The 25004-nt window shown below is 31.4% G+C and overlaps 3 protein-coding genes, 1 long non-coding RNA gene and 1 other non-coding gene across 5 annotated transcripts in view; 1 reads left to right on the top strand and 4 right to left on the bottom strand.

Moving 5' to 3' along the window:
• LOC148680790 (uncharacterized) overlaps positions 1 to 25004 on the bottom strand; it is a 796717-nt gene that overhangs the window by 333511 nt on the left and 438202 nt on the right. The window lies entirely within an intron of this gene.
• The window catches only part of LOC148680812 (uncharacterized), a 451921-nt gene that overhangs the window by 135113 nt on the left and 291804 nt on the right, over positions 1 to 25004 (top strand). The gene's annotated exons all lie outside the window — the stretch shown is intronic.
• The window catches only part of LOC148680839 (uncharacterized), a 785675-nt gene that overhangs the window by 710910 nt on the left and 49761 nt on the right, over positions 1 to 25004 (bottom strand). The window lies entirely within an intron of this gene.
• Positions 918 to 6115, bottom strand: LOC137491002 (uncharacterized). The gene is made up of 5 exons (XM_087250553.2): positions 5800 to 6115; positions 5159 to 5715; positions 4887 to 5056; positions 4359 to 4525; positions 918 to 3867 (listed from the first exon to the last, which is right to left on the bottom strand). The coding sequence occupies exons 2-5, from the start codon at positions 5689 to 5691 to the stop codon at positions 2899 to 2901; spliced, it is 1839 nt and encodes a 612-aa protein (XP_087106679.2). The 5' UTR covers positions 5692 to 5715; positions 5800 to 6115; the 3' UTR covers positions 918 to 2898.
• trnat-agu (transfer RNA threonine (anticodon AGU)) lies at positions 24258 to 24331 on the bottom strand. Its single transcript has one exon. It is a non-coding gene; the product is annotated as a tRNA-Thr (tRNA).

Here is a 25004-nt window from a genome sequence, read left to right as displayed (position 1 = left end):
TAATAATCCCTTACTTTGTTACTGGGTAAGTATTTTAATTATAGTAACTAACTACTTTGTAACAAATTACGACAGTTCTATTTTGAGAGTGTAATGTCATAGGATATTTGAATAATGTACTGTTTTTGTATTTGTGTGTTGCAGGTGGAGCTTGATGTTGGAATGTGGTTTAAGGATGAATCCACTGGCATCCCATCTGACGGCAACAGGATAAGCTGTCATCGACTCCAGAGCTGGACTTGGAAAAACACAGAGGAGCAATAGACTTTTCAGAGCGCCTGTACCAGAGGTTACTATTAAAATGGACTGCATATTATTGTCATAGACTTAGATAATGATTCTAAATTAAATTCAAAATCAGAAGATTTAGTCAATTTTTAAAAACCAATGAAGTCCTTCCAACACATACAAAAAGAAACACGAGATTGCATTTTATTATCCAAATTTATTAAAAGTGCAAAAGAAAAGTTCTAAACATATTGTTAGACCTGCCTGACATAAAAATGTATACTATAGATATACTTTGTACATAATAAAAAACACATTACTATTACAATCATTAGTTTTAATACTACTGATAGCAGTTATAGATATAAGAATATATTTGTATACATAAAAAAAATACTGCCAGGTCAAGCATTTAGATATAAAAAATAAAAAAATAAATAAATCCTCTTAAAAAAAAACAAAGCTAACAATTAAAGTATATAAAGCAACATTAGTTATCACAAAGTAATAATTAAAGTACTTTAAATAACATAATTATATATTTTTTATTACTAAAATTTTATAATAAATAAATAATTAAATTAAATAATTATATTAAAGTACTTTAAATAACATTATGATAATATATACTTAATAAACATAAATAAATACATTCATAAATAAATAAATCAATAAAAACAAGAAAACAATTAAAGAAATACTGTAAACTGTAAAACAATAAACTGTTAATATAACATACATTTCTGGAACAAAACAGTGTTACAACAATCAACAAATTAGTGTAAAACACTGTAAACTTAAACAGTCAAATGTTAATATAAAATTTGTTTCTACAACAATCAACAAATTAGTGCAAACTGTAAAAAAAAGCTTAACTTTTGTAAATTAACAATAAGTTACAATCTACAAATTAGTATAAAACGATGTATACTCTGAAACAGTCAACTGTTAATATTGCGAACATTTGTGCAACAATAAGTGTAAAAAACAGTCAACAAATTAGTGCAAACCGTAAAAACCTGTAAACTTTTAAAAAATCAACTGTTATTATAACATACATTTTTGCATCAATACCAGTGTTACAACAATCAACAGATTAGTGTAAAACACTGTAAACTTTCAAACAACCAACTGTTATTATAACATATCCATTTTTGCAACAATAACACTGTTACAAGTCAAGAACTATGAACCGCAACATGGATAGAGGTCCAGTTAGACAGACTCTGAGGCCTGAGACTGAGAGCCCAAGAGAACGTCCACAGCCCTTTTAAAGTCTTCAAAACAGTCAAACGTCTGCCCAGCAAGGTTTGTGGACGTGGAGGCTTTGGAGCTCTCACAGTAGCTCTTCTTTCTGTATTTCTTGTGGCCTTGAGTTGGTTGGCCACACAGAGCACAGATGTAAACCTTCACTGAGGTTGGATGTCCAGAGCCACTGAGTTCTGTCTTTTTCCTCTTGTAGACTGTTGATCTTGAGGGCAACAGTGGCGGAGTGGATGCCTGCGGCAAGGAAACAGCGGGAGGTGCAGTCAGCGGAGTGTGTGTGTGCCGGAGTCCTGCGGGCATCGAATGGGCCGGCGCAGGAACTGGTTGAGCAAGAGCAGAGGGAGGGACAGGTAAGATTTGCGGGAGTCTTTGCTTCAACTTTCGGGTGCCGGCCAGAGAAGTGGTGATGGGATACTGCACTGCAGGCCGGCTGGTATGGGGTCTTTCCTCTGGAAGCTCCTCAGCGGGGGGCTGGCTGGTGCTGGAGACGCTCTGGTGACGACGGAGGACAGACAGACCCTGGTCGGTGACGTTTGTGGCTGACAGCGCCTCCTGCCTCCTGATGAACTCGCTCACGCACTTTGAATTTATTTTCAGGATGGGAATCCCGAGTTTGCTGAGCTGATCATCGTCCACCGTCACTCTCTGCTGCACACGCTGGTACAGTTTAGTGATCTGCTGTTTCAGCGGTGACCCTTTAGCTTTTCCTCCAACACCAGGATGAAGCCACAGCTGTTTGACCAGGCAGTACATCAGCCGGTTCTTTCTGGAGTCCACCAAGTGTGCGGCTGAGTACCGCTTGCTGAACTTGAGCTTCTGCACCAGGGACGCCTCAGTCGGATCTCCACTGGTGCGGCCAAACAGAGCATTGCCCCAGCGTGCAGAGTAGAGGCTGTCGAATTGTTTGATGCTGCGGTCATGGAGGTCAAGCTTGTTCCAGGCGCTGATGACCTTTTGCCTGGTTGACTCATTTAAGGCAAGTTTTCCTTCCTCCAGGGCGATCTCAACAAGGACTTTACACAGATCCTCTACGTGCTGGTACCCAGGCAGATGATTGGGACCGCACACGTCCTCCACACAGGGGTCAAATTCAGCAGCCACTGCCTGATCGGTGAGGCACAGACGGTTCCTCAGAGGAGTCAGGCTGTCCCTCTCGCGGTCGGAGGAGTAGCCCACATCATCATCTTCCTCCTGCAGCTCTTCCTCTTCCTCTGCCACCCCAGCAGGAACATCTTCGTCCTCATCCTCATCTGCCTGAAGTGTCTCTCTAGTCTGAGCGTAATGATCAGGAGCACTGAAGGGCTCTGAGGACTGGGAAAACAGGTACTCCAGACCAATGCGCTCATCACCAGCAGGAACCGGAGGCCTGTAGTTTGCCTCCTCCACCTCCCCAAATAGCTCCTGTCACCTTTGGTTTAGGCGATGGACCAGAGGAGACATGTACACCATATGTTTCCTCCCTTTCCGCCCTTGGACGCTGGCTGACTCCCTGTTAGAGTTCCAGCGTGCGATGCCAGCCAACAGATAGACTTGAAACGGGACGGCAGCACAGTGGGGTCCCGGGATCATGTCAGGCAGAAAGGAATGAAAGCCCTCCAGACTGTTGCTTCCTCTCACCGTACTGTACCGCGCAAGACGAACACCGTTACGGGTCACATACTTGGTGATGGTGTACATGTTCCTCCCTGGTGGATCCTGGATGCATTCAAGGTGCTTCTGCTGGTTCTCCCAGACGTGGTCGATGGCTGCAGAGTCCTTAAACAGATGCACCTGGTTCTCATCCATCCCTGCGGCTCCCTTCAGGAGATCAATGGCGCACTGCACGCGCGCACATGTTTCCTGTGCACCAACTGTGATCCTCCTGACGTAATGGCTGAGGTCATATTTACTGACACGCAGCTCGATGATCTGGCTGTCAGTCAGGGAGGCATAGTTGGTTGGGTGACCGGCACGTATCGCCTGTACCAGAAGAGCCATGTCGTCTTTGTTGTAGGCAAAGACGGCAGCAGAGAGGGCAGACTTGAACAGGGCATACTTTGGATGATGATCTGTCCGTAGGGCTGCATCGAATCGATGGATCCAATGAAAGATGTCCAGCCGTACCAGCATGCCCCTGTCCGTCCAGTCACTGAAGAGCTGCTCAACCGAGGAAACGGCGTGGACGCGACAGCAGCCACGATCCACATACATGAGCTCGGGCGGTGCCTCGTCAGCTCTCCTGTACCTCTCCATGAGGCCTTCAGCCATCGGCCTCATCCTCTCCAATGACTCCTCACAGGTGAGAACAGATATGAGGATCTGCCCCTGCTCGTTGGCCACATTGGTACACCACTCTGCAGTGCCTTTTCCATCGCCGGAGAGTTTCTTGCAGATCTGATAACAAATACAACACAAACAGATTTAAACATTTTTGTATATATTTTTTTTTTCTGCACCAGACCAAGAAAGTAATAGTCACTAATATTCAGAAATGAATTAATAATGTGTTTTTGCATTGCAGCTCATTAGATTTTTGATGCAGAGCATGCAAGAGGAAACCTGAAGTGAAGAAAACGACACACAAAGACGTAGGTAAGTATGATTAATAATCTGGTGCGTATGATGGTGACAAACAGGATTTTAAAGCACTAGTAACCCATATTAGATATTAATTTATTGATAATTATTTATTATTAAACAATTAATAATACTTTACTTATCAATTGTCATTAAAAATTAATCATTAAAATGTCCCATGATGCAAAAGTGGACAATAATATTTTAAGGATAAAATCTCTCTGATAAAGGATTTCCTGAAAGAATAACAGTAAAAAGGTTTAGCAATATGTTTACAAACTGACTTTTTTCCATTGTGTTAAATTTACCTTCTTGGTGGAGTCGTACTTCAGGACTTGCCCAAATGTGGACATAATCTGAGTACGGTAGTCCTCGATGTTATCTGCCTCTGAGATAAGGAACGCCTTTCTCATCAGTCTGGCAGATGGCGGCTCTCTCCGTGCTGGTGTTCGCTGGAACTGCTGGCACAAACTCCCTAAAAGCAGAGAAAACAGACACTTTGCTGCTTAATCTTTGAATAAATGTTCAAAAGGATAGGAATTTAAAAATAATAATACTGTCATCATTTGCTGATCCTTTTAATGATTTTAAACCATTATGGATTTATTTTAAAGACTAAACAAGATATTTAGAAAAATGTCAGAAACCTGTAACCATTGACTTCCAAAGTATTTGTTTGTTTGTTTTTTTACAATGAAAGTCAATGGTTACAGGATTTCGGCTTTCTTCAGAATATCTTCTTTTGTGTTTAACAAAAGAGAGAATCTCATAAAGGTTTAAAACTACTCATTTCTGGGTGAACTATACCTTAAAGAAAACAATTAACTCTGACTTACGAGTGATCTTCCCAGGTTTGTTGTACTGGCTGAGAAGAGTGGTGTACAAGTCCTTTCTCTGCAGATAGTCCTCGCAGTGGCTCTCCTGCACCTGTCTCCAAACTTTCACCATGGTGTTTCCCTCAGTGCGATCCCTCATCAGGCGGATCACCTGCTTGTCCACGCCACGCCTAGAATCATAGGAGCAACACAATCATTAGATGATGGTGAGTCTTAACTTTTATTAGACTCTGAATAATTTCACAATGATTTGTATTCTGCTAGAGACTCACCGTAGCGTCAAGACAGCAGGAAACACCGCTCTGTGAGCTGGACTGAGCTGGTTAAGGATGCACTGATCCCATGACAGGAAACGACCAATAGTATGCTCTTCCGACTCCTTTGCAGCCTTTCTACAGGCGTTGCATGCCAGGACCTCAGTCAGCATGGAGTACCAGCCAGACATGTTGCAGATCTGTCTTACCGTGGATGAATACCCACAACGGTAGAGAAAAGCCTTCTGATTGGTGCGTGCTGGGCAGTCAGACCTTGGGCACCGAAGACTGTAAAGCCACACACCGACTGGTCTCCAGAAAAAAACGGAGCTGTGAAAAAAGGAGTCTGCTGAGGGGACTTTTCCTTCCACCACTCCAGGAAATTCTGGAGGGTGAAACCACATCCGGTCATCCTTCAGGACTTTCCTCCACTTTCTGTTTCCATGTTTGTCTTTATAAGACATGGCCCTCTGAAAGAGTCCCCTTTCAGCATCCTCCTTAAGCCACAGTATGTCTGCACTGGGCAGCCCATGAAGACCAGACTCCCACATCTTGTGCCAACCCTCAAATAACACCTGGTAATTAGAATAACCGAGACAAAACTGTTAAAATCAATTAAAGTTTTAGTATTAAAGTATTAATTGTTCTTTGACAGTTACCTCAGAATGTGCTGGGTCACTGTGTGTTGACCCACCAGATGACCTTCTAGGTTGAACGTCAGAAGCTGACACAGAAGCTGATGCAGGAGCCGATGAAGAAGCCGAGGCAGGAACTGACGAGGCTGATGCAGGAGCCGATGAAGAAGCCGAGGCAGGAACTGACGAGGCTGATGCAGGAGCCGATGAAGAAGCCAAGGCAGGAACTGACGAGGCTGATGCAGGAGCCGAAGAAGAAGCCAAGGCAGGAACTGACGAGGCTGATGCAGGAGCCGATGAAGAAGCCAAGGCAGGAACTGACGAGGCTGATGCAGGAGCCGATGAAGAAGCCGAGGCAGGAAATGACGAGGCTGATGCAGGAGCCGATGAAGAAGCCGAGGCAGGAGATGACGAGGCTGATGCAGGAGCCGATGAAGAAGACTGGCCAGGAACTAATGAGGCTGATGCAGGAGCCTCCAATAAAGAAGTCGACGCAGGAGCCTTCAACAAAGTAAGTATAATAGGTAAAACCTTTTTCATTGACATAATCATACTTTTTGCACGGCCTCCCCATCTATGCTCACAAAACTGTATTCAGGAGTATATACACCACCTAATTGTGATGTACAAACGATGAACTTACAGCAGACAGTGGAGAGTCTGAGTGGGGCTTCTGTGACAGATCTTCACTGGAACGTTTTCTTCTCTTTGCTTCCCCGGCTCCTAAATGAGCACAGTTGTGTTTATCAGAACACAGTGTCTTTGTGTGACGACTTTTATTTATTAACGCACACAGTTGAAGCCGGAATTATAAGCCCCCCTGTTAAATTTGAGTTTATTTTTCACAATTTATGTGTAATGGAGAGAGGACTTGTTCAGGCACATTTCTAAACATAATAGTTCTAATAACTAATTTCTTATAATTTATCTTTGCCATGATGACAGTATATAATATTGGGTCACACTTTACAATAAGGTTTCATTAGATAATGTATTTACTAACATGAACTAATTATGAACAATGCTTGTACAACATTTTTAATCATAGTTCAACATGTACTAATGCTTTATTAAAATAATATTTAATGCTTAGTTGATGGACTGTGAGTTGGCATGGATGACTTTAACACGAACAAATACTGTATTAAGTGTATTGTTCATTGCTTGTTTATGGTAGTAAATGCTTTGACATTAAGTAATACAAACTTATTGTAAAGTGTCACCCTTTAAGGTAGAACTTTAGAGTAATAGTCCATTAGTTAATATTAGTTAATGCATTTACTGACATGACTTAGAAGTTTAATACATTAATTACAGTATTCATTCATCTTTGTTAACGATTTAATGTTTAAGTTAAATAACGTTAGTTCATTAATGCACTGTGCATTAAATAATGTCAACAAGCACAACTTTGGATTTTAATAATGCATTAATGTTGAACTGTAATTAATAAATGCGGCACAAGATTGGCGACACTTAGTGTTAGTAAATTGATTAACTAAAGGACTATTATATTGAAGTGCTACCATATTCAGATTGAGAAAGTAAAGGCTTAACTAGCTTGACGCTGTTTGTTCTGTAGCCAATAGAAAAACATAAATAATAAAACAAATAAAACTTTCTTCAGAAGATAATATACTATCGTAAGTACTGTGAAAATGTCCTTGCTCCATTACCTTGAATAAATATTTCACAGGAGCGCCCTCAACTGTACTTCATGCTGCAACAGTATAAATAAATGTTAATAAGTGACATTTATTATGTGATATACCTTGTCTTTCAGAGGAGCTGAGTGGTTTCTTCGGCAGACCGCCTTTGTCCTCAACTGCTAAAGAAGGACAAAAAAAAAAAAAAAAAACACAAGATAGGCAAAAGTCAGTGTCAAAGCAGCAAGAAGACAATCTCATCAGCACAGTGTTTTGATGTTGTGTTTAATTGGTTATGCTATGGTACATAAACAATTAAAGACAATAATAAAGGGTTATACACACTGCAAATTTTAGATTGTAGATTTAACTACCTTAGAGTTCAAATTAACACTCCCTCAGTGTTTATATGGGAACCACTATAAAAAGTGTTAAAATAACACTTTTGAAAGTGTTAAAAAATTACCACTCAGAGAGTGTTAATTTGCAAACTCTTATTGTGTAAAATATATGAAAAATGTATATCAAAATACTGGCAGCAGTAGCCAAAACCAAAGATGAAATCAACTGAGAATAAAACTTTAAATAAAATAATAATGAATAAAAAAAATAAACAAATTACACAATAAAATTTATTTTTATTTTCAACATCTTTAAAACAACTCATCACATTAAACAACTCATCATGGAGCTTCACTTATTACTGAGCTTTGGCTTTAATTCTGTCATGTGAACAAAAGCTCTTTATGAAATTTCTGTTGTTCATTTGAAGTCACCATGATGGAGGACAGAGTCTGCTTTAGTAGGGCTCTTCAACTTCTTGCTATAAATTTTTTTTTTTTTTAATTTGGATGCTATAATTATTAGTGCTAATCACACTATTCTTACATGTAGCATGAAAATTCAAAAGAAAATGTAAGAGTCAGTCTGAAGAGATTACCTATGATATCAAAGCCATCTTCTCCTGCTTGTTTTCTAATTCAGTGTCATATTAGTCATGTGTGTGAAATAAATAAAATACATAAATGAAACCACTAAAGCTTTAACAATTAATGACTTTAAAAGCATGATTTACAATGTGAATGTTTGATCTATGGCAGCACTTAAAAACACACAGACATCAACAATTAGTCTTTGAATCTCAATAATGGTGACAAACAAAAAAAAATAAAAATCAATTAAAAAAACTACTGAAATATTACCTCCCAAACACAACACAAAATAAAAAGAAAGAGATTGTAACAACATAAAGCTGCATAATTTATTTATGATGCAATGCATGCTGGGAGCTTTGTACTATGCTGGCACCCAGCATGAAATATGCAGCTTTTTTCTTTTTAGCAACCATGGTTGAGGTTCATATCCTGATTCTTGATGTCTGTGTGTCATAAAGATCTGTTGGAGCTTTAGTGTATGACACTTTATATAACTCTAGAATTTTATCACTTCACTCTGAATTACCACAACACTTAAAAATTGAACACCAATGAATTTGCTGTGCACCTTGTGCTTCAAAAGCATTGAGGGTTTTTCACAAGTAGCGCATCATCTGCGCATCCACCGTCACCTCTAGAACCCGATGAGCTGGAGCTGGCTGCCACTGCAGGAAGAGGCCTGTCCTTTGGGGGTTTCTGTGAGTTACAAGTTGTAGTTTGCATGAAATGTTGCCAGCATGATATATATTTTTAATAAAGTAATTTAAAAAAATAAAATAAAGCCTATATCTTTGCTGAGAATGTACTGCTGGAACCGCTTCAGTGTCACGAAAAATCTCGAGAAATGAAAAAACATCGAAAAATAACGAAAAATGAAATCTTGAAAGATCAAGAAAAATCACGAAAAATGATAAAATCTTGAAAAAGCACAAAAAATCACGAAAAATAAAAAATAATAAACAATTCAAAAAAATTAAAATTTTTGAAAATTCACAAAAAATTAAATTTTTTTGAATAATCACAAAAAAAGAATTTTTTTAAAAAAATAACAAAAAATCGAATTTTTTTGAAAAATCGCAAAAAATCACAAAAAAATAAAATTTTTTGAAATATCGCAAAAACTGAAAATTTTTTGAAAAATCGCAAAAAATGAACATTTTTTTGAAAAATCGCAAAAAATGAAAATTTTTTATAAAATGGCAAAAATCACAAATAATGAAGTATTTGAAAAATCACTAAAAATCACAAAAGAAATTTTTTTGAAAAATCGCAAAAAATCACAAAAAATGAAATTTTTTTGAAAAATCGCTAAATATGAAAATTGTTTGAAAAATCACAATAAATGAAAATTTTTAGAAAAATCACAAAAGTGAAATTTTTTTTGAAAAATCGCAAAAAAATGAAAAATTTTTGAAAAATCACAAAAAATGAAATTTTTTTACAAAATCGCAAAAAATCACAAAAAATGATTTTTTTGAAAAATCACTAAAAATCACAAAAGAAAATTTTTTGAAAATTCGCAAAAAATCACAAATTATGAATTTTTTGAAAAATCACTAAAAATCACAAAAGAAAATTTTTTGAAAAATCACAAAACATGAAAATGTTTTGAAAAATCGCAAAATATGAAAAATTTTGGAAAAATCACAAAAAATGAAAAATTTTTGAAAAATCACAAAAAATGAAAATTTTTTGAAAAATCGCAAAAAATCACAAAAAATGAAATTTTTTTGAAAAATCGCAAAATATGAAAATTTTTTAAAAATCACAAAAAATGAAAATTTTTTGAAAAATCACAAAAAATGAAAATTTTTTGAAAAATCGCAAAATATGAAAATTTTTTGAAAAATCACAAAACTTGAAAATGTTTTGAAAAATCGCAAAATATGAAAATTTTTTGAAAAATCGCAAAACATGAAATTTTTTTGAAAAATCGCAAAAAATCACAAAAAATGAAATTTTTTTGAAAAATCGCAAAATGTGAACAATTTTTGAAAAATCACAAAAAATGAAAATTTTTTGAAAAATCACAAAAAATGAAAATTTTTTGAAAAATCACAAAAAATCACAAAACATGAAAACTTTTTGAAAAATCGCAAAAAATGAAAATTTTTGAAAAATCACAAAAAAATGAAAATTTTTTGAAAAATCGCAAAATATGAAAAATTTTGGAAAAATCACAAAAAATGAAAAATTTTTGAAAAATCACAAAAAATGAAAATTTTTTGAAAAATCACAAAAAATCACGAAACATGAAAACTTTTTGAAAAATCGCAAAAAATGAAAATTTTTGAAAAATCACAAAAAAATGAAAATTTTTGGAAAAATCGCAAAATATGAAAAATTTTGGAAAAATCACAAAAAATGAAAAATTTTTGAAAATTCACAAAAAATGAAAATTTTTTGAAAAATCGCAAAAAATCACAAAAAATGAATTTTTTTTGAAAAATCGCAAAATATGAAAATGTTTTAAAAATCACAAAAAATGAAAATTTTTTGAAAAATCACAAAAAATGAAAATTTTTTGAAAAATCGCAAAAATATGAAAATTTTTTGAAAAATCACAAAACATGAAAATGTTTTGAAAAATCGCAAAATATGAAAATTTTTTGAAAAATCGCAAAACATGAAATTTTTTTGAAAAATCGCAAAATATGAAAATTTTTTGAAAAATCACAAAACATGAAAATTTTTTGAAAAATCGCAAAATATGAAAATTTTTGAAAAATCACAAAAAATGCAATTTTTTTGAAAAATCACAAAAAATGAATTTTTTGAAAAATCGCAAAAAATCACAAAAAATGAAATTTTTTTGAAAAATCGCAAAATGTGAACAATTTTTGAAAAATCGCAAAAAATGAAAATTTTTTGAAAAATCGCTAAATATGAAAATGTTTTGAAAAATCACAAAAAATGAAAATTTTTTGAAAAATCACAAAAAATGAAATTTTTTTGAAAAATCACAAAAATGAAATTTTTTTTACAAAATCGCAAAAAATCACAAAAAATGAATTTTTTGAAAAATCACTAAAAATCACAAAAGAAGATTTTTTGAAAATTCGCAAAAAATCACAAATTATGAATTTTTTGAAAAATCACTAAAAATCACAAATTATGAATTTTTTGAAAAATCACTAAAAATCACAAAAGAAAATTTTTTGAAAAATCACAAAACATGAAAAATGTTTTGAAAAATCGCAAAATATGAAAATTTTTTGAAAAATCGCAAAACATGAAATTTTTTTGAAAAATCGCAAAATATGAAAATTTTTTGAAAAATCGCAAAACATGAAATTTTTTTGAAAAATCGCAAAATATGAAAATTTTTTGAAAAATCACAAAACATGAAAATTTTTTGAAAAATCGCAAAATATGAAATTTTTTTGAAAAATCACAAAAATGAAATTTTTTGGAAAAATCACATAAAATGAACATTTTTTGAAAAATCGCAAAAAATCACAAAACATGAAATTTTTTTGAAAAATCGCAAAAAATCACAAAAAATGAAAATTTTTTGAAAAATCACAAAAAATGAAAATTTTTTGAAATATCGCAAAATATGAAAATTTTTTGAAAAATCACAAAAAATGAAAAATTTGAAAAATCGCAAAATATGAAAATTTTTGAAAAATCGCAAAAAATGATAATTTTTTGAAAAATCGCAAAAAATGAAAAATTTTTTAAAAAACGCAAAACATGAAAATTTTTTGAAAAATCGCAAAACATGAAAATGTTTTAAAAAATCGCAAAATATGAACAATTTTTGAAAAATCGCAAAAAATTAAATTTTTTTGAAAAATCACAAAAAATGAAAAATTTTTGAAAAATCACAAAACATGAAAATTTTTTGAAAAATCGCAAAATATGATAATTTTTTTAAAAATTGCAAAACATGAAAATGTTTTGAAAAATCGCAAAATATGAAATTTTTTTGAAAAATCGCAAAAAATCACAAAAAATGATTATTTTTTGAAAAATTGCAAAATATGAAATTTTTTGGAAAAATCACAAAAAATGAAAATTTTTTGAAAAATTGCAAAATATGAACAGTTATTGAAAAATCGCAAAAAATGATAATTTTTTGAAAAATCGCAAAACATGAAAATTTTTTGAAAAATCGCAAAACATGAAAATGTTTTGAAAAATCGCAAAATATGAACAATTTTTGAAAAATCGCAAAAAATTTAAATTTTTTGAAAAATCACAAAAAATGAAAATTTTTTGAAAAATCACAAAAAATCACAAAAAATTAAACTTTTTTGAAAAATCACAAAACATGAAAATTTTTTGAAAAATCGCAAAATATGATAATTTTTTGAAAAATTGCAAAACATGAAAATGTTTTGAAAAATCGCAAAATATGAAAATTTTTTGAAAAATCACAAAAAATGAATTTTTTGAAAAATCGCAAAAAATCACAAAAAATGAAAATTTTTTGAAAAATCACAAAAATGAAAATTTTTGGAAAAATCGCAAAATATGAAAAATTTTGGAAAAATCACAAAAAATCACAAAAAATGAAAATTTTTAGAAAAATCGAAAAACATGAAATTTTTTTTTAAAATCGCAAAACAAAATTTTTTGAAAAATCGCAAAAATGAAAATTTTTGGAAAAATCGCAAAATATGAAAATTTTTTGAAAAATCGCAAAAAATCACAAAAAATGAAAATTTTTAGAAAAATCGAAAAACATGAAATTTTTTTTTAAAATCGCAAAACAAAATTTTTTGAAAAATCGCAAAAAATCACAAAAAATGAAAATTTTTAGAAAAATCGCAAAACATGAAAATTTTTTAAAAAATCGCAAAAATCATAAAAAAAAGTTTTGAAAAATCGCAAAAAATGAAAATTTTTTGAAAAATCGCAAAAAATCACAAAAAATGAAAATTTTTAGAAAAATCGAAAAACATGAAAATTTTTTTAAAAATCGCAAAACAAAATTTTTTGAAAAATCGCAAAAAATCACAAAAAATGAAAATTTTTAGAAAAATTGCAAAACATGAAAATTTTTTTAAAAATCGCAAAAATCATATAAAAATTGTTTTGAAAAATCGCAAAATATGAAAATTTTTTGAAAAATCGCAATATGAAAATTTTTTTAAAAATCGCAAAACATGAAATTTTTTTGAAAAATCGCAAAATATGAACATTTTGTGAAAAATCGCAAAACATGAAAATTTTTTGAAAAATCGCAAAATATGAACATTTTGTGAAAAATCACAAAAAATGAAAAATTTTTGAAAAATCGCAAAATATGAACAATATTTGAAAAATCGCAAAAAATGATAATTTTTTGAAAAATCATAAAAAAGGAATTTTTTAAAAAAAATTGCAAAATAGGAAAATTTTTGGAAAAATCGCAAAACATGAAAATTTTTTGAAAATCGCAAAACATGGAAATTTTTTGAAAAATCGCAAAATATAAACAATTTTTGAAAAATCGCAAAAAATGAAAATTTTTTGAAAAATCGCAAAATATTAAAACTTTTTGAAAAATCACAAAAAGTAAATTTTTTGAAAAATCGCAAAAAATCACAAAAAATGAAAATTTTTGGAAAAATCACATAAAAATGAAAATTTTTGGAAAAATCGCAAAATATGAAAAATTTTTGAAAAATCGCAAAAAATGAACATTTTTTGAAAAATCACAAAATATGAAAATTTTTTGAAAAATCGCAAAATATGAAAATGTTTTGAAAAAACGCAAAAAATGAAAATTTTTGAAAAATCACAAAAAATGAATTTTTTTTTGAAAAATCGCAAAATATGAAAATTTTTTGAAAAATCGCAAAACATGAAAATTTTTTTTAAAATCGCAAAATATGAAAATGTTTTGAAAAATCACAAAAAATGAATTTTTTGAAAAATCACAAAAAATCACAAAAAATGAAAATTTTTTGAAAAATCACAAAAATGAAAATTTTTGGAAAAATCGCAAAATATGAAAAATTTTGGAAAAATCACAAAAAATGGAAATTTTTTGAAAAATCACAAAAAATGAAAATTTTTTGAAAAATCGCAAAAAATCACAAAAAATGAAAATTTTTAGAAAAATCGAAAAACATGAAAATTTTTTTAAAAATCGCAAAAATCATAAAAAAATTGTTTTGAAAAATCGCAAAATATGAAAATTTTTTGAAAAATCGCAATATGAAAATTTTTTGAAAAATCGCAAAACATGAAATTTTTTTGAAAAATCGCAAAATATGAACATTTTGTGAAAAATCGCAAAACATGAAATTTTTTTGAAAAATCGCAAAATATGAACATTTTGTGAAAAATCACAAAAAATGAAAAATTTTTGAAAAATCGCAAAATATGAACAATATTTGAAAAATCGCAAAAAATGATAATTTTTTGAAAAATCATAAAAAAGGAATTTTTTAAAAAAAATTGCAAAATAGGAAAATTTTTGGAAAAATCGCAAAACATGAAAATTTTTTGAAAATCGCAAAACATGGAAATTTTTTGAAAAATCGCAAAATATAAACAATTTTTGAAAAATCGCAAAAAATGAAAATTTTTTGAAAAATCGCAAAATATTAAAACTTTTTGAAAAATCACAAAAAGTAAATTTTTTGAAAAATCGCAAAAAATCACAAAAAATGAAAATTTTTGGAAAAATCACATAAAAATGAAAATTTTTGGAAAAATCGCAAAATATGAAAAATTTTTGAAAAATCGCAAAAAATGAACATTTTTTGAAAAATCACAAAATATGAAAATTTTTTGAAAAATCGCAAAATATGAAAATGTTTTGAAAAAACGCAAAAAATGAAAATTTTTGAAAAATCACAAAAAATGAATTTTTTTTTGAAAAATCGCAAAATATGAAAATTTTTTGAAAAATCGCAAAACATGAAAATTTTTTTAAAAATCGCAAAATATGAAAATTTTTTGAAAAAACGCAAAAAATGAAAATTTTTGAAAAATCACAAAAAATGAATTTTTTTTGAAAAATCGCAAAATATGAAATTTTTAGAAAAATCGCAAAACATGAAAATTTTTTGAAAAATAGCAAAATATGAATTTTTTGAAAAATCACAAAAAATGAAAAATTTTTGAAAAATCACAAAAAATGAAAATTTTTTGAAAAATCGCAAAAAATCACAAAAAATGAAAATTTTTTGAAAAATCGCAAAATATGAAAATTTTTTGAAAAATCGCAAAACATGAAAATTTTTTGAAAAATCGCAAAATATGAAAATGTTTTGAAAAAACGCAAAAAATGAAAATTTTTGAAAAATCGCAAAAAATGAAAATTTTTGGAAAAATCGCAAAATATGAAAATTTTTTGAAAAATCACAAAAAATGAAAATTTTTTGAAAAATCACAAAAAATGAAAATTTTTGGAAAAATCGCAAAATATGAAAATTTTTTGAAAAATCACAAAAAATGAAAATTTTTTGAAAAATCGCAAAAAATGAAAATTTTTGGAAAAATCGCAAAATATGAAAATTTTTTGAAAAATCACAAAAAATGAAAATTTTTGGAAAAATCGCAAAATATGAAAATTTTTTGAAAAATCACAAAAAATGAAAATTTTTTGAAAAATCGCAAAAAATGAAAATTTTTGGAAAAATCGCAAAATATGAAATTTTTTTGAAAAATCGCAAAACATGAAAATTTTTTGAAAAATCGCAAAATATGAATTTTTTGAAAAATCGCAAAAAATCACAAAAAATGAAAATTTTTTGAAAAATCGCAAAAAATGAAAATTTTTGGAAAAATCGCAAAATATGAAAATTTTTTGAAAAATCACAAAAAATGAAAATTTTTTGAAAAATCGCAAAATATGAAAATTTTTGGAAAAATCACAAAAAATGAAAATTTTTTGAAAAATCGCAAATATCACAAAAAATGAAAATTTTTTGAAAAATCGCAAAACATGAAAATTTTTTTAAAAATCGCAAAAATCATAAAAAAAGAAAATGTTTTGGAAAATCGCAAAATATGAAATTTTTTTGAAAAATCGCAAAATATGAAAATTTTTTGAAAAATCGCAAAACATGAAATTTTTTTGAAAAATCGCAAAATATGAAAATTTTGTGAAAAATCACAAAAAATGAAACATTTTTGAAAAATCGCAAAATATGAACAATTTTTGAAAAATCGCAAAAAATTATAATTTTTTGAAAAATCATAAAAAATGAAATTTTTTTTAAAAATTGCAAAATATGAAAATTTTTGGAAAAATCGCAAAATATGAAAATTTTTGGAAAAATCACAAAAAATTAAAATTTTTTGAAAAATCGCAAAATATGAAAATTTTTTGAAATATCGCAAAACATGAACATTTTTGGAAAAATAGCAAAACATGAAAATGTTTTGAAAAATCACAAAACATGAAAATGTTTTGAAAAATCGCAAAATATAAAAATTTGTTGAAAAATCACTAAAATCACAAAAAATGAAAATTTTTTGAAAAATTGCAAAATATGAAAATTTTTGGAAAAATCGCAAAACATGAAAATTTTTGGAAAAATCGCAAAATATGAACAATTTTTGAAAAATCGCAAAAAATGAATTTTTTGAAAAATCGCAAAAGAAAATTTTTTGAAAAATCGCAAAACATGAAAATTTTTTTAAAAATCGCAAAAATCATAAAAAAATTGTTTTGAAAAATCGCAAAATATGAAAATTTTTTGAAAAATCGCAATATGAAAATTTTTTGAAAAATCGCAAAACATGAAATTTTTTTGAAAAATCGCAAAATATGAACATTTTGTGAAAAATCGCAAAACATGAAATTTTTTTGAAAAATCGCAAAATATGAACATTTTGTGAAAAATCACAAAAAATGAAAAATTTTTGAAAAATCGCAAAACATGAAAATTTTTTTAAAAATCGCAAAAATCATAAAAAAAGAAAATGTTTTGGAAAATCGCAAAATATGAAATTTTTTTGAAAAATCGCAAAATATGAAAATTTTTTGAAAAATCGCAAAACATGAAATTTTTTTGAAAAATCGCAAAATATGAAAATTTTGTGAAAAATCACAAAAAATGAAACATTTTTGAAAAATCGCAAAATATGAACAATTTTTGAAAAATCGCAAAAAATTATAATTTTTTGAAAAATCATAAAAAATGAAATTTTTTTTAAAAATTGCAAAAATATGAAAATTTTTGGAAAAATCGCAAAATATGAAAATTTTTGGAAAAATCACAAAAAATTAAAATTTTTTGAAAAATCGCAAAATATGAAAATTTTTTGAAATATCGCAAAACATGAACATTTTTGGAAAAATAGCAAAACATGAAAATGTTTTGAAAAATCACAAAACATGAAAATGTTTTGAAAAATCGCAAAATATAAAAATTTGTTGAAAAATCACTAAAATCACAAAAAATGAAAATGTTTTGAAAAATTGCAAAATATGAAAATTTTTGGAAAAATCGCAAAACATGAAAATTTTTGGAAAAATCGCAAAATATGAAAAATTTTTGAAAAATCGCAAAATATGAACAATTTTTGAAAAATCGCAAAAGAAAATTTTTTGAAAAATCGCAAAATATGAAAATTTTTTGAAAAATCGCAAAACATGGAAATTTTCTGAAAAATCGCAAAATATGAAATTTTTTGAAAAATCGCAAAACATGAAATATTTTTGAAAAATCGCAAAATATGATAATTTTTTGAAAAATCGCAAAATATGAAATTTTTTGAAAAATCGCAAAATATGATAATTTTTTGAAAAATCGCAAAATATGAAAATTTTTTGAAAAATCGCAAAACATGAAAATGTTTTGAAAAATCGCAAAATATGAAAATGTTTTGAAAAAACGCAAAAAATGAAAATTTTTGAAAAATCACAAAAAATGAATTTTTTTTGAAAAATCGCAAAATATGAAAATTTTTGAAAAATCGCAAAAAATCACAAAAAATGAAAAATTTTTGAAAAATCGCAAAAAAGGAAAATTTTTGGAAAAATCGCAAAATATGAAAAATTGTTGAAAAATCACAAAAAATGAAAATTTTTTGAAAAATCACAAAAAATGAAAATTTTTTGAAAAATCACAAAAAATCACAAAACATGAAAACTTTTTGAAAAATCGCAAAAAATGAAAATTTTTGAAAAATCACAAAAAAATGCAAATTTTTGGAAAAATCGCAAAATATGAAAAATTTTGGAAAAATCACAAAAAATGAAAAATTTTTGAAAAATCACAAAAAATGAAAATTTTTTGAAAAATCGCAAAAAATCACAAAAAATGAAGTTTTTTTGAAAAATCGCAAAATATGAAAATTTTTTAAAAATCACAAAAAATGAAAATTTTTTGAAAAATCACAAAAAATGAAAATTTTTTGAAAAATCGCAAAATATGAAAATTTTTTGAAAAATCACAAAATATGAAAATTTTTTGAAAAATCACAAAAAATGAAAATTTTTTGAAAAATCACAAAAAATGAAAATTTTTTGAAAAATCACAAAAAATGATAAATTTTTGAAAAATCGCAAAATATGAACAATTTTTGAAAAATCACAAAAAATGAAAATTTGAAAAATCACAAAAAATGAACATTTTTGAAAAATCACAAAAAATGAATTTTTTTTGAAAAATCGCAAAATATGAAAATTTTTGAAAAATCGCAAAAAATCACAAAAAATGAAAAATTTTTGAAAAATCGCAAAAAAGGAAAATTTTTGGAAAAATCGCAAAATATGAAAAATTGTTGAAAAATCACAAAAAATGAAAATTTTTTGAAAAATCACAAAAAATGAAAATTTTTTGAAAAATCACAAAAAATGAAAATTTTTTGAAAAATCACAAAAAATGAAAAATTTTTGAAAAATCGCAAAAAATCACAAAAAATGAAAATTTTTTGAAAAATCACAAAAAATCACAAAAAATGAAAATTTTTGAAAAATCGTAAAATATGAAAATCACAAAAAATCAAGAAAAATGAAATTTTTAAAAAAATAACGAAAAATCACGAAAAATGAAACATTTTTGAAAAATCATAAAAAAATGAAAAAATCATGAAAAATCACGAAAAATCATGAAAAATGAAAAAATCATGAAAAATAAAAAAAAACTTGAAAAATCACGAAAAATCATGAAAGATGAAAAAATTTTGAAAAATCATGAATAAATCTTGAAAAATCACCAAAAATCATGAAAAATTCACCAAAAATCATGAAAAATTATCTGTACAAACAGTAAAAAATACAGATAGTGCAAAAAAATGACAGTGCAAATACAACGACAGTACAAATAACAGACAAATAAAATGACAATGTGAAATTGACAGCGATATGTACAATGAATAGGTGTCCACATAGTTGTAGGCAGTGTTGTTTCAAGTATTGATTGGCTAAAGGTCAGTGCATGCTACATATCGATGGTGTGCAGTGAGGGTATGGAAGAGTCTGTGTGTTGTGTATTAAGTGTTCATCAGCCTGAGGGAAGTCTGAGGGAAGAAACTTTCCTTTAGCCGGCTGGTGCGTGACCAGATGCTGCGGAACCATCTGCCTGAGGGTAGCAGACGGTTTTGTCTGTATAATTGTACATGTTAAACTAATTTAATTTAGAAGTACACTAATTGTTCATTAACTAAAGTCACAGCAAAAGGTGCTACAATTAATGTAGAAATGCCAAAGTTCCACTGCTTTTTCTGTGACAATTATAGGGCTCGTCCGGGGATTGAACTCAGGACCTCTCGCATCCTAAGCGAGAATCATACCCCTTGACCAAAGAGCCCTGAAAAAAGACCCTGCAGTGCCAAAAAAAAATTCTTACTTTTTTATAAATACTTTTTGTTCTTGTTGTTTTTAGTATGTGCCACCTCGGTTGCCTTTGATGCAGTTCCTTTTAAGTTGGCTGTGCAGCACAATCCAGTGTGACCTTCAAAAGCTAGGTCCATACCCTTAGGTCAAAAAGACATGACAATGGAAAACTCTTCAGAGAAGCTGTTTTGTCATTAGGTGTACACACCAGATCGTCTGAATGCAATATGGTGTAGGGATCCTTAAGTGCTGTTTTATAGGTTAAAAGAACTTCCGGAGTCATACAACAGATATGGCAAATGCCAGTATTGGCCCAGTGGCCTAATGGATAAGGCATCACTCTTTGAAGTTGGGGATTGTGGATTCAACTCCAGTTTGGGTTGTGTTTGTTAGGTTACATTTAAGTTGTGTGAAAAAATCCTGACTTGTCTACTCAAAGCTTAGGTGTGATGATCTGAGGGCAATAGTTAGCTTCGAATTCTCAGACTTGCTGCACACTTCAATTAGGATTCATCCAATCTTGCTTGAATCTCACTGTCATGTTACAAACCTAAAAGGTTCCGCTAAGCTCTGGGAATGGAGATCTTGACTTCAAGTACCCCGTGGCTCTCAGCTAACGGTCTCATGTTAGGTGGATGATGATGAAATGCAAGCAAGAAAATAGCTGCAGAAAGGTTGTGATTTCTAGTTAATGAGAGTGGCCTTGACTGGAATTCGAAACTCTCAAGACCAGTCACACTATACACTAGAACCATACCCCAGAACCGATGAGACAAGAATGTGAATGATTGCAGAAAGAAAATGTTTGGCCATTAGTTCTTATTTGATAGAATGCAAACTGTCATCGAGATCCTAAAGTGCAGTTTTCCATGCGGTAGCATCTTGTTGAAGGTATACAAGAGATCCTTGATAGAAGATTGGTGACGTGGCCCAGTGGCCTAATGGATAAGGCATCAGCCTCCGGAGCAGGGGATTGTGGGTTCAAGTCCCATCTGGGTTGTTCTTGAAAATCTCCCTTTAACTTGAGATCAGTGTTTGGTGGATGAAACACAGTAGCTGTGAAAACCTTCTTGAGATGTGTTTGCGTGTCATTAACTTCCTTCATTGGCATTCCATACTACCTGTTATGACTAAAAGAGTAACGAGATACCTAACGCAAATGGCCATTTTGAAGCCTGCATGATGCCTACAGAGAAGAGACTGTGTACAAACACAAAGATGATGCTTACATATTAAGCTGGTGCGTTGTTCAAGATCCATAAACAATTCTAACCACCGAATCATTTCCGCTCCTTTTTTGTCTGTATTATTGTACAGGTTAGACTAATTTAGATCAGAAATCCACTAAATCTTCATTAACTAAAGTTGCTACAACTAACACAGAAACACCAAAGCATCACTGCTTTTCTGTGAAAGATGTAGGGCTCGTTCAGGATTTGAACCCAAGACCTCTCACACCCAAAGCGAGAATCATACCCCTAGACCAATGAGCCCAGTAGAAACACTCTGCAGTGTCAAAAAAAAATTTCTGTAAAACCGGTCCAATCTACTTTTTGTTCATGTAGTTTTTGTTATGTGTGTCAGCAACTCCCTGGATTCATGTTACAGTTCACAGGCAGTATAGAAAAAGCATAGTGGCCTAATGGATAAGGCACCAGCCTTCAAAGCTGGGGATTGTGGGATCGAGTCCCACCTGGGTTGTCTTTTAAGTTGGCTGTGCAGCACAATCCATTGTGACTTTCAAAAAGCTAGGTTCATACTCTTAGGTCAAAAAGACATGACAATGGAAAACTCTTCAGAGAAGCTGTTTTGTCATTAGGTGTACACACCAGATCGTCTGAATGCAATATGGTGTAGGGATCCTAAAGTGCTGTTTTCTGAGTTACAAGAACTTCCTAAACCGTACAACAGATATGGCAAATGCTAGTATTGGCCCAGTGGCCTAATGTATAATGCATCAGCGTTCGAAGCTGAAAACTGTGGGTTTAAGTCCCATTTGGGTTGTGTTTGTTGGGTTAAATATAAATTGTGTGGAAAAAATCCTCACTTGTCCCCTCAAACCTTAGACGTGATGATCTGAGGTCAATAGTTAGCTTCAAATTCTCAGACTTGCTGCACACTTCAATTAAGATTTATCCAATCTTGCTTAAATTATCCAATCACTTTACAAACATCAAAGGTTCTGAAAAGCTCTGGTAATGGAGATCTTGACTTCAAGTACCCCGTGGCTTTCAACTAAGGGTCTCATGTTAGGTGGATAATAATGAAATGCAAACAAGAAAATAGCTGCAGAAAAGTTGTGCTTTCATGTTAATGAGAGTGGCCTTGTGGATAAGACATCAGCCTCTGGAGTTGGGTATTGTGGGTTCAAGTCCCATCTGGGTTGTCTTTGAAGGTCCACTATAGATTTAATTACAGATCATTTCAACCAATTATTGCAATGAAAAAAAACTGATGCATCAACACATCAAAGCACTCTCTTGCTGACATCAGGGCTTTCCTGTTGCAGTCGGGTGTGCACGTCTCCAACACCACTATAAGATGACACTATAGACATCAAAGCCCTGTAGGCCTTCCTAGAAAAACAACTGCAAGGCAAGGAAAATGAACAGGTATTGTGTATTATCAACTTGTCAAATCAAGTATTTCAGCAACACTTATGTCAAAATGTTAATAAAATTAATTAACAAAATTATTGTATGTGTTTGTTGTATAGTGCTGCACTTAAAACGATTGACGAAAAACTGCACAAGGACAATGAGCGATCTGCTAAGGACAAGGAAGCAATTATCACAACTATAAGAGCAACAATAAATAAGTGCGGTAGGCAAGTTTCAGGTCTGTAAAATCTAAGAAGGAAAGCATTAGTAATGTAAGAATTTTTTTTTTTTTTTGAGTACAGTTAGTGGTATTGCTAGAGGCAATTGCAGATTAGGAAGTGAAGATGAGACTAAATAGTTGAGTTTTAAGTCGTTTCTTGAAGACAGCAAGTGACTCTGCCGTTCTGTTGCAGTTAGGGAGTTCATTCCACCAACTGGGCAGATTGAATGCGAGAGTTCGGGAAAGTGATTACTTCTCTCTTTGGGATGACACCACGAGGCAACGTTTATTCACAGAACGCAAGTTTCTTGAGGGCATATAAATCTGCAGAAGCGAGAGCAGATAAGAGGGAGCAAAGCCAGAGGTTGCTTTGTAGGCAAACATCAGAGCTTTGAATTTGATGCAAGCAGCAACTGGCAGCCAGTGCAAACGGGTGAGTAGCGGAGTGACATGTGCTCTTTTACATTCATTAAAGACCACTCATGCTGCTGCATTCTGGAGCAGCTGAAGGGGCGTGTTGCTTCACATGAAAATTAGTTTCAAATTCAGTCGGTCTGTGAGTAAATGAATATGATAAATGAGAACACACAGGCATGTGCGTATAGACATACAATGTACAGTTGTACAGTAACGTGTCATTTGTTTGTTTCAGTTGTCTTCAATTGAATGGTTTCGTGAGGATGTGATGGTGTGCTTTATCTGCCTGATTCCCGCTAAAGTGGGTAGGTTGTGTGACGTTCGATTCGGGGGACGTTATGGGGGTGGGGTTTGCATGACGTGCTGCGAGCTACTAGCGCAAGAGTGGAAACGCAACAATATTTCGGCCTCACTGCTTAACTTCCTGGGCAATTGGCCCAGCCCGATTAAATCCCCAGCCTCAGCTAGAAGTCCAATGCGCTATCCATTGCACCACAGAGCTTGAGTGCTCTCCTGCCTCAAGCACTGTTGCACAGAAAGACCTTTTTGGTACTCTCTGGCCCATGAAAGAATGGTCAACTGCGGACAAGGCACTGCTGGAAATCAAACCCAGGATCTCCTGTTTACTAGACAGGCACTTTGACCAACTAAGCCACAGTGCCAAATGATGTTGACATGGGCTAATTGTTTAATCGAAAAAAAAGGAAAAAAAAAAAACGGTAGCGCTGCATGTGTAAATGTCTGGACTTGATATATTAAAGTCCAGTTGGTTAGGCATTACCACACTATGCTATATAAAGCCATCGTCCAAAGCCCTCTTGAACGAGCAGCATTCTTAAGGATTTGAGTTTTGTTAAGAAACCGACTGCTAAACATCCCGCTGCGTAAACAGTCGTAACTCTTCAGAAAAAGCAGTGCTGGAACCTGTACATTAGGCACTGCTGGGATTTGAACCCAGGATCTCCTGTTTACTAGACAGGCGCTTTGACCAACTAAGCCACAGCGCCAGACAGCCATAAAAGGGGCTAATTGTTTAATCGAAGCACACCATGAAAAAAAACACACCATGCTATAAAATGCCATTGTGCAAAGACCTCTTGAACGAGCAGCGTTCTTAAGGATTTGAACCCAGGATCTCCTGTTTACTAGACAGGCGCTTTGACCAACTAAGCCACAGCGCAAAAAAGAGGGCAAGATGTTTCTGCACAAAGAGATTAAAAAAAGACAGCAAGTCTTTAAATGGCAACCTAAGAGGTTGTTCAACTCTATTTGTTGCACTATCCATTACGCCTCAAAGCTATACAATTTCATAATTCATTTCCAGGATCTATGCCCAGTGCACGTGTTAGCAGTTGCAAGGCAGCAAAATGCCTAATTCGTCCCCGGGTGGGCTTGAACCAAACCACCAACCTTTCAGAAAACAGCCGAACGCGCTAACTGATTGCGCCACAGAGACTAAGTAAAAAGTCACCTACAGTGGTAGAAACGCTGAACTTTGTCTCAAAAGGTCTGTTATATAAACCTAATGAAAGTTTGCTGAGAGAGAGACAGAAAGGTAACAGAAAAGCCCAACATGGGACTCAAACCTTCAAACTTGAGATTAAGAGTCTAATGCTCTACCCGCTGAGCTAGCCGAGTTGATGAGGGGCTCTTTTAAGAGCTGAACACCATTTACAGTAA

This window comes from Danio rerio, chromosome 4, assembly GCF_052040795.2.
Source record: "Danio rerio strain M-AB ecotype USA chromosome 4, GRCz13ab, whole genome shotgun sequence".
NCBI classification, from domain to species: domain Eukaryota; kingdom Metazoa; phylum Chordata; class Actinopteri; order Cypriniformes; family Danionidae; genus Danio; species Danio rerio.
Note: the sequence above shows the minus strand (reverse complement) of the source record. Positions and strands in the feature narration are given on the sequence as shown.

What these genes read in the sequence shown, in the direction of transcription:
- LOC137491002 (XM_087250553.2), bottom strand. Translation starts at nt 5,691, where the DNA reads ATGTGGGAGTCTGGTCTTCATGGGCTGCCCAGTGCAGACATACTGTGG. An exon ending in CCTGCTGTCTTGACGCTACG is followed by an intron (nt 5,057 to 5,158) that starts GTGAGTCTCTAG and finishes CTATGATTCTAG; the next exon opens with GCGTGGCGTGGACAAGCAGG. An exon ending in AGTACGACTCCACCAAGAAG is followed by an intron (nt 3,868 to 4,358) that starts GTAAATTTAACA and finishes ATTTGTTATCAG; the next exon opens with ATCTGCAAGAAACTCTCCGG.